We start from the raw sequence: 14,990 nt of genomic DNA on the forward strand, positions 1-14,990 counted from the left end.
TCTAGAAATGTATTATTTATTTATGACTGCGCCACTAAAGTTCTTCTAATGGCAGAAGAAGATATTCATACCCCCAGTAAATTCTAATTAATCAGTTGTATATCCTTTCTTGGCCAAGGTTTGCAGTCATGGCTTCAAATGAGTTCTCTATCTTAACTCACTTCTTATCTTATGGTTTTCCTGCTTATAGGATCAAATTAAGTTTTTTGGATCAGTGCATTGCAAAAGATAAATCAGACGACACCTTTGTATAATAATAAACAAGCCTATTTAATGACTAATTGAATAATTGCTCACAATACATAAAATCAGGGGAGATCGTCCTCAAAAATCTCAGTTTCAATCATGCAATTAAATGTAACACTTGAGGTATCCTCTCATAATTGCTCACTTAATTCTCAACAACCAAATTTACATCACAAACAACAAATAATTACATTTACATACAGATATTACGAATGCATACAATTGCCATATTTCAGTTTCAATTATGCACCTTATATAATCTCTCATAACCACTTAATTAAATATTAATAATCACATCAGCAGAATTCTCAACTCCGAGCTTAATCAATCTTACGACATAAACAACAGGTAAACACATTAACATAGAATTATCATTAATACATATAGTTATCAATCCAATCACTTAGCCCAAATTGCCTTTCAGGAAATTAATTGCACTCAGTTTCACATCTGTTTATAGTTACACACATCCACTAGGCATTATTCGCATGTAAGTTAATATTGTCTTATTCTAAATATCTTATCAGTTCATTAGGGGATTCTCTTACATCACAAAAATGAAACGAATAAACACTCACATGGGTTTCTTCCTGTCTTGTGTATACCTTCCTTCTCTGCTCGATTCGGCATTTCAAGTTTCCCTCTCCACTCTGTGTTTTGGAATTCTTCCTTCAGAGTCACAGAGCACTGATGAGTCGGCGTGTTAGCTAGCGGGATACAAGGAGAGATTTTCCGGCGTCTTAAACAGCCTGGTGAAGAACTACGGCGGTCGGGGCATGTGCGGACTTGATAGAGCGGCAGAGCTTTAGGACCGACTCAACTAGATTTCTCCTTATTCGATTGCCTTTGGATATCCTAGACTGTGAACTGGAGCAGCTCTCGGTGGACAGACTTCCGTCTTCCTCCCTCTGACTAACGACCCCTCTCGATCTCGAACTCACGTGGTCAAGATTGCCCAAGATGGAAAAAAGCCCGCATCTCTTAAGATCCATGCCTTATATCCACCTGTACCCCTGAACCTTGGGTTAAGTTTTTGGAACCCCTTATGTTCCCACACAAATCTTGCATATAGTTACAAGAACTCCAGACAATATTTCGTGACTCATGATTCTCGGTCTTTAATCCGATTTTTGTGGCCTTCGGAACTTCCTTTTGATTCACATACTGTACTTTTTTCTGTACTGACCTTGAAGGTCACCTGAGATTGAACTTGTAAACAACTATCAAAGAATCTACTGATTTCAAGGCATTGCCTTTGGCTTCAACAATGAGCGAGTTAATTCCCTTTGGGCTTATCATACTCTTTATACAATAATTTAACATAACGAAATAGAAATATTTGTACAAGGTTTTTAGGATGTTTCCTTCTGTAAAAAGTTGATGTATTAGAAAAATTACAATTTGTGCAACATCAAATTTTTACAGAAGGATGTCTGCACTTATATGCTTATTGCTTTCCTCTAACAGCTTCACTTTCTCTGATTCTGCACATGCATTCAGTCATCACTTATATATAAGTCCTTTTGTCCATCAGATTCACTCCATACATTCACAACTGCACACCATTCCTCCATGTACAACTTCTTCACTTATTGTCTTATATATTATCATAACTTTTTTCTCATTTTGTTGCTATGATGCAAAATTAGTCTTTGTTCTCTTTCTTTCTCCTCCTTTTTTGCCTCTTCCAATAGCATTCATGTTCTCTTTATTCTAAAGTCAACATCATTAAATTCCTGATGTATATCCTTAGGGGTATACAGAGTACTATGATATCACTAAATAATAAGTTTGTAAGATAAAGTATGTAATACTAATTTCCTTGATGTCAGCCGTTTGGGGGTCACGGGGTTAATATGGTATCTGGAAAGTACCATGCAACACACTTGAATGTGACTTGATTTTGAAAAAAAATATATAATGAAGGTTTATTTTCTTGACCATATGAATTGGTGAAATAATATTTGGTTTACAGATCAAGTATTGATAAAATTTATAAACTCTACCAACTAGTTTCGCCACACTTTAACTGTTGGCATCTTCAGGGCACTGACATATAGGCTTAAAACAATCTCACAATTATGAGTAACTGTAAAACTGACAAGAATAATTACAAATAAAATAGCATCGAACGTAAGTGAAACAAGATCTAATTAGGGTTTTCCATATCTCTGGGAGTATAAAACCTTGATTTCTGTTAAGGTTAACAGTAGAACGAGTGACTGTGGCTGCTTTGAAAATTCTTGAATGGTAGTTTTCCTCTATGTAAGGGGAACAGCTTTTGTTCGCTCGATGGGGTTGGAACAAACCATGAAGAGTAGAGAAGATGTTGTGGCCTTACAAGAAGACTTGAATAAATTGAGTGATTGGGCATGGAAATGGGGATGCGAGTTCAATGTTGCAAAATGTAAGGTTTTAAAATTTTGAAAACAAAGATGGGATGCAGAATTTATGCTTGGTGAGGATATATTGTTGGAGGTGGAAGAAATAAGAGCTCTGGCAGTGATAGTGAATAAGGATCTGAAATTTAGGGGGCACAGCCAAAATTGTGAAGACAAAAGGCCTCTGGGAATGATGTGGAGGACACTGACGTGTAGAAGTAGGGAGATTCTTGTTCCATTGTATAAGGCTTTGATTAGGCCACACATGAACTGTTGTGCTCAGATTTGGTCACCTGGTTTTCAGAAGGATGAAGAGATATTGGAAAGGGTCCAGAGGTGACTGACTAAGGTAGTTTCTAACCTCTGGAATGTCTAGTATGAGGAAATATTGAGAAGATGCAATTTGCATAGTCTGGTGGACAGGAGGAAGAGGGGGGGGGGATATGATAGAGACCTACAAGTTAGTAAGGGGTTGTTATAGGATCAGTGCTGGAGAGGTTCTACAGAAAATAGTGGAAGATCAGGGAAGAACCAGAGATCATCCCTGGAAACTATAAAGAAGGTGTGAGTAGGGGAGTGAGAAGCAGGTTTTTTTCATGCAGAGTTGTGAATGATTAGAATGCCTTGCCTGGGAGTGTGGTGGCTGCAGAGAATTTGAGTGTGTTTAAAGCACAGTATGATGAGCTGTGTGTTTAATAAAAGGACCTCCCAGATGAGTCATTGATTCCATGGACTCTTGGGTAATAATAATATTGTCAGGTATTATATTTTAACTTTAGGCAACACTGCATCATTCCACCTAGATCTGTCTTACTTTTGGTCATTTGCCTGCTATCTTGACATCAAATGCTTATTTGCATTTTTTTCCCATTCTATTTACGTGACCATACCATCTGACATTAGCTCTGCTCATGTGTTCATGAATGCTAACAATTCACATTCCTTTCTAATAACTTCATTTTTAATGTCATCTGCCTACTTCCTTAACTTTTCTCAGAACTTTATCAGGGACCTCCAGTATTTCTAAGTCAACTCCCAGATCAATAAATTAGAATTGTTTGAACACTGTCTTGTCTAGTTTAGTGTTTTCACTGAGTTCTCTCCTATTTCATATTTAGTTTTCTGTCTTAACAAAAAAGTGTGCCGATTTTCATACAAAATTTATTACAGCAGTCATTCAGTTTAGTTAAAGAATCTTGATGACTTGCACTGGATTTATTTAGGAATATAACATCGTTTGAATAAAGTAAAAGTTAAGATTAATATTTCCAGTTTTTATATGAGATTTAATTCCACTTTCCTTCATAATGTGATCTGTATAGATGATGAATAACTATCAGTAGTATTCACCCTTGTCTCATACCTGATTTTCCATCCAACTACATTTCTGTGCATTGTTTTAACTGCGGACTTGCAACTTAAATATAGACCGTGTATTTGATTGGTACAGTTTACTTTGACATAAAACATATGACACAACTTGTACCAGCATACTGAAAGACCTATACAACTTTGGCCTTAGGAGGAATCTGTCTTTTCATTAAAACTTTCTCTGAACTGAACTGAACCTTATAAATCTGTATAGGAACTACTTTCTCCTGACATTTTCTTCAAGAGGAGAAAACTTTGGGAATCAGAAATCATACTCATGTGGATTTTATCTAAATAAAAGCAGCTATGATTACCAGTTTTGATAAACTGCCTCCTCTTATCATAACTTTATTCATTATAAGGTATTTATTGCCTTTAACTCAAGATTCTAATGATTTTATCTAAATTTAATATTTTATTATAACTTAAAACACTGCTTTTCTTCAAATATGAGCCCCCATTGAAATTCGGGTAAAGTTTTTTCTAACTGGTAACAGCTGTTAGGTAACGCCTATTAAAATCATTTCTTAGATAAGTTTAGCTTCTAGTTTTATTATTTTGTAAAATACTTTAAGAAATTGTATATTGTTCTACTTACCGCAGAATTATATTCTGAACCATTGGCTTTCAGAAGTGTAAAATTAGGTAGAGCTTTCCCTCCTCTGTAAGTGGTGATCTCTTTTAACATATCTTTGTGCCTATGACAACCCAGCCGTAGATGTTGCTGTTGTGCTGTGTAGATTAAGTTAAAAACATATTTTACAAAATTAAAAACAAAATTTTACAAGTCATGCCCCCCAGATTAATTTAGTAATTTCTTATAGTTTTCGCGATGATGAACACGAACATGACAAGAAAATGCAAAATTGGCTATTGTTTGTGAGAGATCTGCAATAGATTCTTATATAATAGAGTAATACATACTTATTACATATACCATTAAATGTCTTCTTCTACATTTGACGTCACTTGTATAGCTGCTCTGGATAATCCATCTTTAGCAAGCATCCAACAGTAGTCGGCCAACATGGAAGTGGACCACTTTCTCTGGTATTGTTTCTCCATCATTGCAGTTTTCTGATGGAAATGTTCACCGTGCTTGTCACTAACCATGCTGCAGCTGTTGGGAAAGAAATCCAAGTGGGAATTAAGTAAATATATTTTTAAGGACATATTGCAGCCAAGTTTGTGATACAGAGACAAAAAGTCCTCAACCAGTTCCTTGTAGTTTTCTGTCCTGACGTTTCGAAGGAAGTTAGTTGACACCAGACAAAACACGTCCCAAGCTTTTTTTCTCATCACCCTATAGTAGGTTGTTAAACATCTCGTCAATGAAGAGCTCTTGGATCTGAGGACCCACAAAATCTCCTTCTTTAATTGTCACTTCTCTGATTGGAGGGAATTTGTTAGCCAGGCTTGAAAGCTGATCTGGTCCATTCCATGGCTTTTAAGAAGTTTTTTTACCAAACCGAGTTTGATGTGTAAGGGTAGTAGTAGAATTTTATGCGTTTCTGCTAGTGCTAGGTGTTGCACATTCTTCTCTCTGACCTTCAGAGATTTCCTTGCAATCCAGTCTCTCTTCACATGGTGCAAAGTCCTTGCTCGGCTATCCCATTCACACAAAGAAAACAGTAGCTTTGTATATGCTACTGCAGACTCATCAACACAGACACTGCCTTCAAGTCACCACAGAGATGCCAGCCATACTTGCTGTATTGAAGACAGTCCAACAGTTATTTAAGTTGTCATAGGTTTCTTATCATGTAGCCAGTGCGTCCGACTGGAATGGATGGAAACTGGTTTCCATTATGCAGTAACATCGCCTGAAGACTCAATTTCGATGAGTCTATGAATTGCCACCGTTCGTTCAGGTCATGTTTGATTCGAAGGGCATTCATCAGGCAATCTACATCATAGTAGAATACGAGATCATCTTCTTTTCAGAAGTAAGGTACTCTCTGCTCATGATGAGTGTGAAACGAAGTCGCCCAGACATTTTCCATGAGAAGATTTCTTCTTGAGAATGTGTGGTGCATCTGATGCACCGTAAACATATGGATCATCATTAGATGGAAAACAGTCAGGAGAACCCAACAGCAGTTTGCCTCCATCCTCATCGTCCTCTGAATCAGTAGAAAATTCTTTTGGAGGTTCAGGAATGGGAAGTCCTTTGACACGCAGAACTGGTTGGAGAGCAGATGATATATTCAGGTATGCTATTGCCCACTTCTTTTTTCTCATGGTGCTGTGCAGAAGCAGCAGTTATTTGCAGGGAAGTAGCAGCAGTTATTTGCTTGGGTCTTTCCAAATCATAGGAACAGCAACTGGATCGACACTTTACTGCCTTTCAGCCACTTCAGAAGATTTCTAGCACATGTACTGCAGCATATGTTTGGGCCCAGGCCTTGTCCTGGTCCCTGATCTGACATTCAAAATAAAGTTGATATATACCTTTTTCACTAACGGAGAGATGGTTTTTTTCTGGCTTGCAAACATCACTTCCCTGCAAATGTAACAAAAGTTATTTGCACTATTTACACAAGTATGTGGCATCACTATTGCTGGATTTACGCTGCAGGGATCACTTGTGTAGTACTTATGAAGCAGGAGTAAATGGGAGCATAGCTTAGGAAGTTCACATACACTTGCTCACCGTACAAGACTTCACTTTATTCTAATGATTGCATCATCTTACGACAGTGATGTCATGACTCAACTGCATTGCATCAGCCAATGATGCAATAGCTCCTAGGGATGTTGTGTATGATTGTCTGATGTAATATGTTGCAATCAGAGATTAAAATACAGCATTTTCAAATGATATCTATGTACGCAATGCAGACTGAGTCTCTCTTAAACAAGGCTAATTGACAAATTTTGTCATTTTTGTGTTCAGCACATTGAAATTAATAAAGAATCGCTATTTTCATTTCAGATCTAAATCGTGTTGTTCAATGACATTGATCTTTTTCCCACCTATTTCGTTATACATATTCCCTCAAGCTGCCTCATTAGCTTCTGATTATCTCCTGCTTTGTAGTGTTGCACATCTCTCTCTCTCTCCCTCCCCATAGAAACTGCACCTGTTTAACTACTATCCATTCAGAACTACATCATCATTCTTGTCAAATGGATGCAACATGGAAAAATTGTTTACTATCACACCTTGAGACATTATTACCATTCCAGGTGCTTACTTTGTCCCTCTTGTTCCTTGTTATATATATTGTATTGTGTAATAGTCTAAAAGCAACTTGAAACACTCACTGGACCTTCTTCCTTATGATCTTACCAGTCAACTTCACTATAGTTAAAATCTCCCAGATAAGCAGAGGATAATCATACTCTGGTTATCTGCTTACAAAACTGGGTTGATATTTTATGAATGTATTTAAAAAAAAAAAAATAATAATACAGTTTATTTTTATATTTTATGCTGTTTATAAATAACTGGATTGTTCTGTATCTTATCTGTTTGTAACTTTTCTTAGGATTAATGGAGGAGTAGCAAATAATGATTTTATAATGCAGATGATAGCAGACTTGATAGCACTGCCTGTGGATCGACCTGCACATTCTGAAATGTCCTCTTTGGGAGCTGCATTTTTAGCTGGACTGGCATGCGGTATATGAAGTTTTTAATTAATTGATAATTATAGATATAAACTTTTATTTTTTTGATTGAATACCTTATTTTATGCATAAGAGATGTATTTAGTAAAATTGGGTACAGGAGAATTTCCTATTTTGTCTTATCTTTCTCTCCACATACAATCCCCCCCCCCCACACACACAGACACTTGGTGAATTCTAGCTGTTGTTCATTGAGATAACCTAGCCCTTTCACACCTTCATTTCTTTTTAAAAGTAAAGGTACCATGGGCATTTCTGCTTTCCATTCTCTTTCACCTTGAAGTATCTAAGTAGTAGAAATAATTTATGTAATATTTGCTATAAAAAAGTAGCTGAGACATTGGCAGGTCTCTCCATTTTATCTACTTGTAAGTTTCTTTAGGTTGTAACATCAGTAGTCATATTCTAGCCTCATAACAGTTATGTGCCAATCCCATGTTCAATTATAAAAGATAATGCACCATAATATTTGCACACAGCAGATAGCAGACATGTTTAAAATAACCCAACATCATTCACAGTTTTCACCAAATGTGTGTTCTAATTCATTATTTGACAATATCTACTTGCTACATGCAGATGTTGCCTTGAACATATATTATTATTATTATTATTATTGAACAATATATGCATATTGTTCAATAATAATAATAAATTTGGTAAATAGTGAACAAAACATTATTCATTAAACTTTAAACTGTTGTTCAAAAATGAACACCTCCGCAAGTAAGTTATTTTCTGTTCTATATTTGTTGTTAATCGTATCTCATCTTCCTTTTCATGTTAGGCTTAGTCGTCTCTCATGTAACTTAGCTTCTTAGAAACCTGATACCTGCTGTGATAGGGCATTGAATCCTATCTGCTATGGCTGTAAATTGTGTGTTCGTCTAGCCAGTTTGCCTGTTTTGTGGGATATACCATGATATTCCATGGTATATACCAACTGAGTTACAGAGACTCTGTTGTTAATTTTAATTTAAAATAATTATGTTCCAGAGCAAAAGTTTGTTGAAAAGGTTCTTAATTATTAAAGTGTAAACTTACCCTGTTTTGAACTGTTCAAGTGTTAGTATCCACACTCTTTCTGCTGTGATGCTATTCTTCCAAAATCACATGAAAGAACAAAATGAAAATTTTTGGAAGTAAATCTTAAGAATGAAAACATTCTTAGTCATTTTAGTTTACCTGCATAATTGCTATCAGATAAGCATTGCGGCATTTCTAAACAAATATTAGATTATGCTGAAATATTTGATTAAGAAATGAGCCTCTGTAGCTCAGTTGGTATTGACAATACCCTTTGGTTGGAAAAACAAGTGTTTGAATCCTCTGTAGGATGTGAAGAACCTTTATCAGGGTTTTTCAGTTGAAAGCGAGTTAGCCAGTCTGTCTCAAATGGAAGTGGTGGTTTCCCCCCTCCTGGAAACTGGTTTCATCTAACAAAATAGACAAAATTGCAAAATACATAATTTGCAGGCACAGGGTACTGTAGGAATTACCTACCTTATTCCATCAGATCTGGTTTCAAAAGCTTGCATGGTGTATGCATAATTGTAAAACATGAAAGCAAGATTTGATTGTGAGATTGATTTCACTTAAATTTAAAACTTTTGTCCTAACCTCTATTACAGGTGATGACATATCCATTTAGTTTTAAATTGCTTGCTAAGTCTAGGTCACTTCGCTAACAAGCATCACTGATCATCATTAGACTTTAGTTTTTTAATATGAATAGATTTTTTTTATGTAATCCCTCAAATCAAAAGATTTTTTATATTACTTCCACATATATACCTGAGATTGCAGATCTTATTAGCAGATTAATTCCATATATGGGCAACATGGTGGCAGTGTTTCAGGGTGAATAAAAGAGTAGGCACATGCAGTGAGAAGGAATAGACTATTATACCATCACCCATGCAGAGAGCATCCATTCTTTGTTCTGTAATGTGACTTTAACAATGCTCCAGCATACTACTACTACTACTACTACTACTACTACTACTACTACTCAGTCTCCCTCTTTAACTATGATCTGTCATTAGAGATTGCAGCAGAATTATGCACCAACTAATTAGGAAACTTCCTAATGTGTTGCCATTATTTTCAGTCCTGTGTTCTGTACTAGTGACTAGCCTGTGGAAAGGCTTTACTACTGTACCCTTGAATGGAGGAAACTTTGAATCTCTGCAGTATGTTTGACATACTCTTGAACAACATCACTCACACTACATGTGTGAAAAAGTAGAAAGGAAGCCAGAATTTCTGGTCTGAGGACCAAACATGGAATCAGTCACATGAGGCCTCTGATAAGCAAGATGATAATGTTTCTATATGTTCTCTGGGCAGTAAACATCTACAACCTAGTGAATCTAATTGGCATTTTCTCCATCTAGAAAGGTATTCTTTTACAGTCTATTATATAGTGAAACCTGTGGAGTATTCATAACTAAAAAATTAACACGTGTACCACAGTAATTAAATTTTAATAATATGTAGATATTTCATCTTAAGTACCTTAAGACATCATCAGTACAGTTAGTGCACATGCTTACATTGGAATCCCTCTGTACGTACTGTAGTGTGTTTGAGGACTAAAATATTCAGCTGTAAATTAAAATATATCTGATAAATTTATTTTATACAATTGAGGATAATTTCCCAGACCTAGTAAGTCAGTCATTATGGTTAAGATTGGGTCTGTGACGTAAGGCTTCAGCACTTTCTTTATATAAACACTCATGTTTATATAAGAATCTATGTAGCAGCTTGGTGTTTTTCCATTGGATCCTATGGTTAGGGTTTTCAACTTCATGTTGAGTGAAGCCAGATTTTTGTTGTTTGATCAGACAGATGTGGTCTTGGTGTTCAGAGATGCATTTACTTATAGATCTTCCTGTTTGTCCATAGTATGACATCTTACAAGAACATGGAACTTCATATATGCCAGATAACATCATAGGTGAGAATTTGTCCTTTGGAGAAGGTAGCAAATTGTGGATCTGGTTGATTGGTTTATAGGTAGCAATGAGTTTGTATTTCTTCATAATTTTTGACAGACGTTCAGAGATACCTTTGATATACAGTATAGGAGTTCTATAGGCTTCTTCTTGTCTGGGTTGATGTGTAGGGAAGTGTCTGATGATATTTTGAGTTGTTTTTGGGTTGTATCCATTTAATATCTTTAATAATTTCCAATTCTTGTTTTAAAGACTCTTCAGAGGAACAAAATTTGTGCACTCTGGATACCAGAGATTTTGTGATGGATGATGAGCAGATGAATTGTGGATGTGATGACCTGAAAAAGTTGGTTTTTGATAGACAGAAGTGGAGATGAAACCATCTTGTTTTCGTTGGATGTATATATCAAGAAAGGAGATACCTTGTGATGATTCTTTTTCTAGTGTGAATTTGATGTGAGGATGAAGGTTGTTGATCTTATCTAGAAATGAGTATAGTTCTTGTTCAGAGTGACTTCAGACTGCAAAGATGTCATCAATATATCAAAGCCATATTTTTGGTTTTGGTTCAAGAGCAGAAATTCTATCTTCTAAGTGTTCCAGAAAAAGGTTGGCTAAGTTTGGTGATAAGGGAGAGCCCATTGCTGTTCCTCTTGCTTATAAATTTTGACTTTCCATGTGAAGTATCCTGATGTGATAGCAAATTTGAATAGTTCCACAATATTGGATGGAAATTTTTGAGTTAACAATTCAACTGTCTCCTTGTGAGGAATATTAATGAAGAGAGAGAGAGAGACAATGTCAAAGCTTATTAGCATGTCTCAAGGAGACAACAGAATTGTTAACTCAAAAATTTCCATCCGATATTGTGGAACTATTTGAATTCTACATATTATTAAAATTTAATTACTGTGGTACACATGTGCTTGCATGTTTACTTGTTGGATGGAAATTGCTGGGAATGCCAGAGTTCAAAGCATTTTTTAATTTCTTTTCATTCTTCAATTTTGCTGAAGTGCTGAAAATTTGGCCAAAACATAATTAATTTAATTTTAAACGTTGTGAATTAAATTTTGTAAACATTTGTTTTGAACAACAACAAAAATAAAACAGTCATTAAAATTTTTATTGTAGTGGCAGTTGCTTGCTGTACTCTGTTCTCTCAATGGTAATGATCTCTGATATCATTGATAGCCCTGGGCCAGCCATCTGTGATAGCAAAGATGGAGATTAGTTGCTGTAGTCTTCAAAAAGTTACTTAGAGCTAAATGGCTTTGCTTGCTCATTTTATTTAAGATTTTTGTGTTTTAATGCATAAATGTGCTAAAAGATAGTTTTTAAGGCAAGTTTTTTTTTATTTTTACAAATGGTATTCGAAAGCTATTGTCGTCATATCGATCTTAGTCAATCGAAACAACAAAAACTAGTTTACTTGACAGAGAAGGGAATAAACTGCTTTATTCACCATATTGTAAATAAACTATCCCTTCTCATCCCCAAATTTCACTTGTACTTCCCAGAGGTAAAGTCGAAATATTCCTCTATTATTGTGAAGTTTTGAAAAAATCTAAACTAAAAAAAAAAAAACTAGTATGAAAATTCTACACAAAATGTGGTGGCATAGTATACATAGCAACTGAGACTAGTATGAAAAGTCTGCTCTGATTTGCACAACACAGTTATGGTTTGAGTTCAAAATGAAGAGGGTGGCACACCTAAGCGACAACATTTGTGTCAGAGTAATTTTATTATTATTATTTGTCGAAAGATGTTTGCTCAGATGATTAATACAAATGATTTTCTAATTCTGACAGCAAAGAAAATATTTCACCTTTAAACCGAAAGCAATGTAGACACTGAAGTTTAATAATGCTTTGTAACAGACAATTTCACATGTGCACTGTCTGCCAAAAAGTAAGAGTGTCAGTAAACTTTCTTTTAGCAAGACGTAAATAAACTTCAAATACTCAAAGAATTAGGGATTGTAAATTGAAGGAAATAAGTCATGACTACCGTAATGAACTTTTAAAACTCAGAGTTAATTCCAAAATAACAAAAATATATATGTATGTATATATATGGGGAAAGGTAGCACATTTGAATGATGTTACGAAAAGTGGTTTTACTATATTGTGCAGATTTTTAAAATAGTGCTTTTGTGTGATAGGCAGGCTGGATGTACTGTGATGTTCTGATTTTAAAAGTGTTCACTTTAGTTGTTGTTTTGATTAACATGGAACTGGAATTCAGACATTACATATCCACTGCAAAAAATTCCCTGGAATTTTTTGCAGTGGATATGTTGCAACAATTGTTTCATGTACATGCATGAAAATGTTAAAGATTTATTGAGTGTTGGATTAAATGAGAAGAAAGAATGCATTATAATGTGTAAGCAGTGTGATGAAAGTCTAGGACATTTAAAAATGAGAATGGTGTTACCAGGAATAATCAGAAAATGGATGGAAGTGCTTGCAATGATAATAAGTGATGTGGAAGAGCTTAGAAAAGTTAATGAAAATGAAGAGTCAGGTTAAACATATGGAGGAGAAAATTGAATGTTTAAAGAAGAGATTAACTGATCTAAATGAGAAGGTGAATAGGAAAAAACAAGTATCTAGAGATTTAAATGAGGAGTAGGTTAATAGGAAGAAGTCAAGTATCTAAAGATGATAGGGTGGCTTTATATGGTGATTCATTCATTAAAGGTATGATAAATAATAAGGTACATAAGATATGTTTTTCCAGCTTAATGAAATGAATATCAGGTTCTCTGCATAGAAGGAAGGGAAAAGGCATCAGAATTTGTGGTCATAGTGGGCACAAACAACTTGGATAGTGAGACAAAGAATGTGGAAAGGGATTTCAAGAAGTTGCTGTTGTAGGACGTGAAGAATAATAATTTCATTGGGAAAGTGGTTTCATTTCCCAGATATGATAATAGTGAACTGGGGAGAACAGTGATACTGAATGACAAGATGGCTGGACTGTGTCAGGTAAAGAGTATTCAATTTGTGAATTTATGGAGTAAATTTGAACTTAATTTAGAATGATTCAAAACTGATGGAATGCATTTAAATGGCTTTGGTGTTGGACACGTGGAGCAAAGAAGATGTGAGGAAGTGATTATGGCAGGGTAGAGCAGAGTGATACATTGCAAAAAGGTGGAGCTGATAAGGATATGAATGAAAATCGAGAGAGATAGAGTACAGAGTGGTGTTGGTGAGATGCCTCAGAGTGGAAGAATTATGTCTGTATACTAACATAAGGATTATCAGAAATAAAAAGGCTGAGTTTTTGTAGCATTGATTGAGTCAGTATGCTCAAAGATAAGTGAAACTTTATGATTGAGAATGATATACTGTCAGGATTAGAAATTGTAGGATACAGATTGTCCAAAAGGACAGGAAGGTGAAATGAGAAGAGGGAGCACTGTTAACCCCTTAACATACAAAGACGTCTGTGACACGTCTTTTGTTTATTGCACCAAAATTGATTTTGAAATTGGGTTTCACATATAAATACAACCAAATATAGATGCTAGACAATCTTGTGCCTATTTCCTTTCAGCCGAGAAAAGTTGCCAACGGCGTGTATCGGCTATATCGTTTGCGTTTGCACAAATTCATCATTTTTTTCAAATAATGATGAATTTGATCCAGCAAATCACCCTTGCCCAAAAAATTGGCAGAAAAACGACAGCTTTCTGATTTTTAATTGGTACGTTAAGGGGTTAATGATAGCATAAGAATTGTGTCCTTCAAGAGTGGAAGTGGAAAACAGTAATGTGTGTGAAGTTAAGATCAGTAGAATAGTATATCTAGTAGGATGCTATCCAGAGAATGTGGAGAGCACTAATTGTGAAATGTTTAGACAAATTAGTGGGCAAGTAAAAGGAAGGTGATCCTAATGGGAGATTTTAATTATAGGAATGTGGATTGGAAAGAACAGATAGTGTATGGTAACAAGGAGAGTGAATTTCTTCAGGATAACTATCTTAATCAGCATGTAATGGAAGTAATATAAAGCTTTTGGGTGTTGGATTTGGTGATATCCTCACACAATATAGTTGTGAATGAGGTATCAACACTACCACCTGTTCGTGAGTCTAATCATGAGATAAAGGTAGTCAAATAGGAAAAGGTTGGTTTCGAAAAGATATATATGTGGAACTATAAGGTGCATGATTATGAGATGCTCCTTCGTCAACTAGTGTCAATACATTGGGTTGATGTTGTGACCAAAGTGATATCAGGACTCTGGAGTGTTGGTAATGTAGAGCGTTTGAGGGAATGTGGATTGTAGAGATTGGTGGAGAGGAGATATGATAGAGACCTTCAAGTTAGTTAAGTGATTCTACCAGATTAATACAGAAAGAATTGCAAAAAGAGCGTCTATG

The 14,990-nt window shown here is 35.4% G+C and overlaps 1 protein-coding gene across 3 annotated transcripts in view; it reads left to right on the forward strand.

Moving 5' to 3' along the window:
• The window catches only part of LOC150100793 (glycerol kinase 5), a 329,559-nt gene that overhangs the window by 306,327 nt on the left and 8,242 nt on the right, over window positions 1–14,990 (forward strand). For 2 of the 3 annotated variants that reach the window (XM_090401274.1, XM_090401275.1), the window contains exon 16: window positions 7,490–7,623. In XM_090401274.1, coding sequence (XP_090257400.1) covers window positions 7,490–7,623 — 134 coding nt within the window. Of the gene's footprint in view, window positions 1–7,489; window positions 7,624–14,990 lie in introns of those variants that run through there. The other variant, XM_090401276.1, reaches the window with a different exon arrangement.

Source organism: Typopeltis vanoorti, chromosome 12, assembly GCF_054136105.1.
Source record: "Typopeltis vanoorti isolate ZY-2024b chromosome 12, IOZ_Tvanoo_1.0, whole genome shotgun sequence".
NCBI lineage: Eukaryota > Metazoa > Arthropoda > Arachnida > Uropygi > Thelyphonidae > Typopeltis > Typopeltis vanoorti.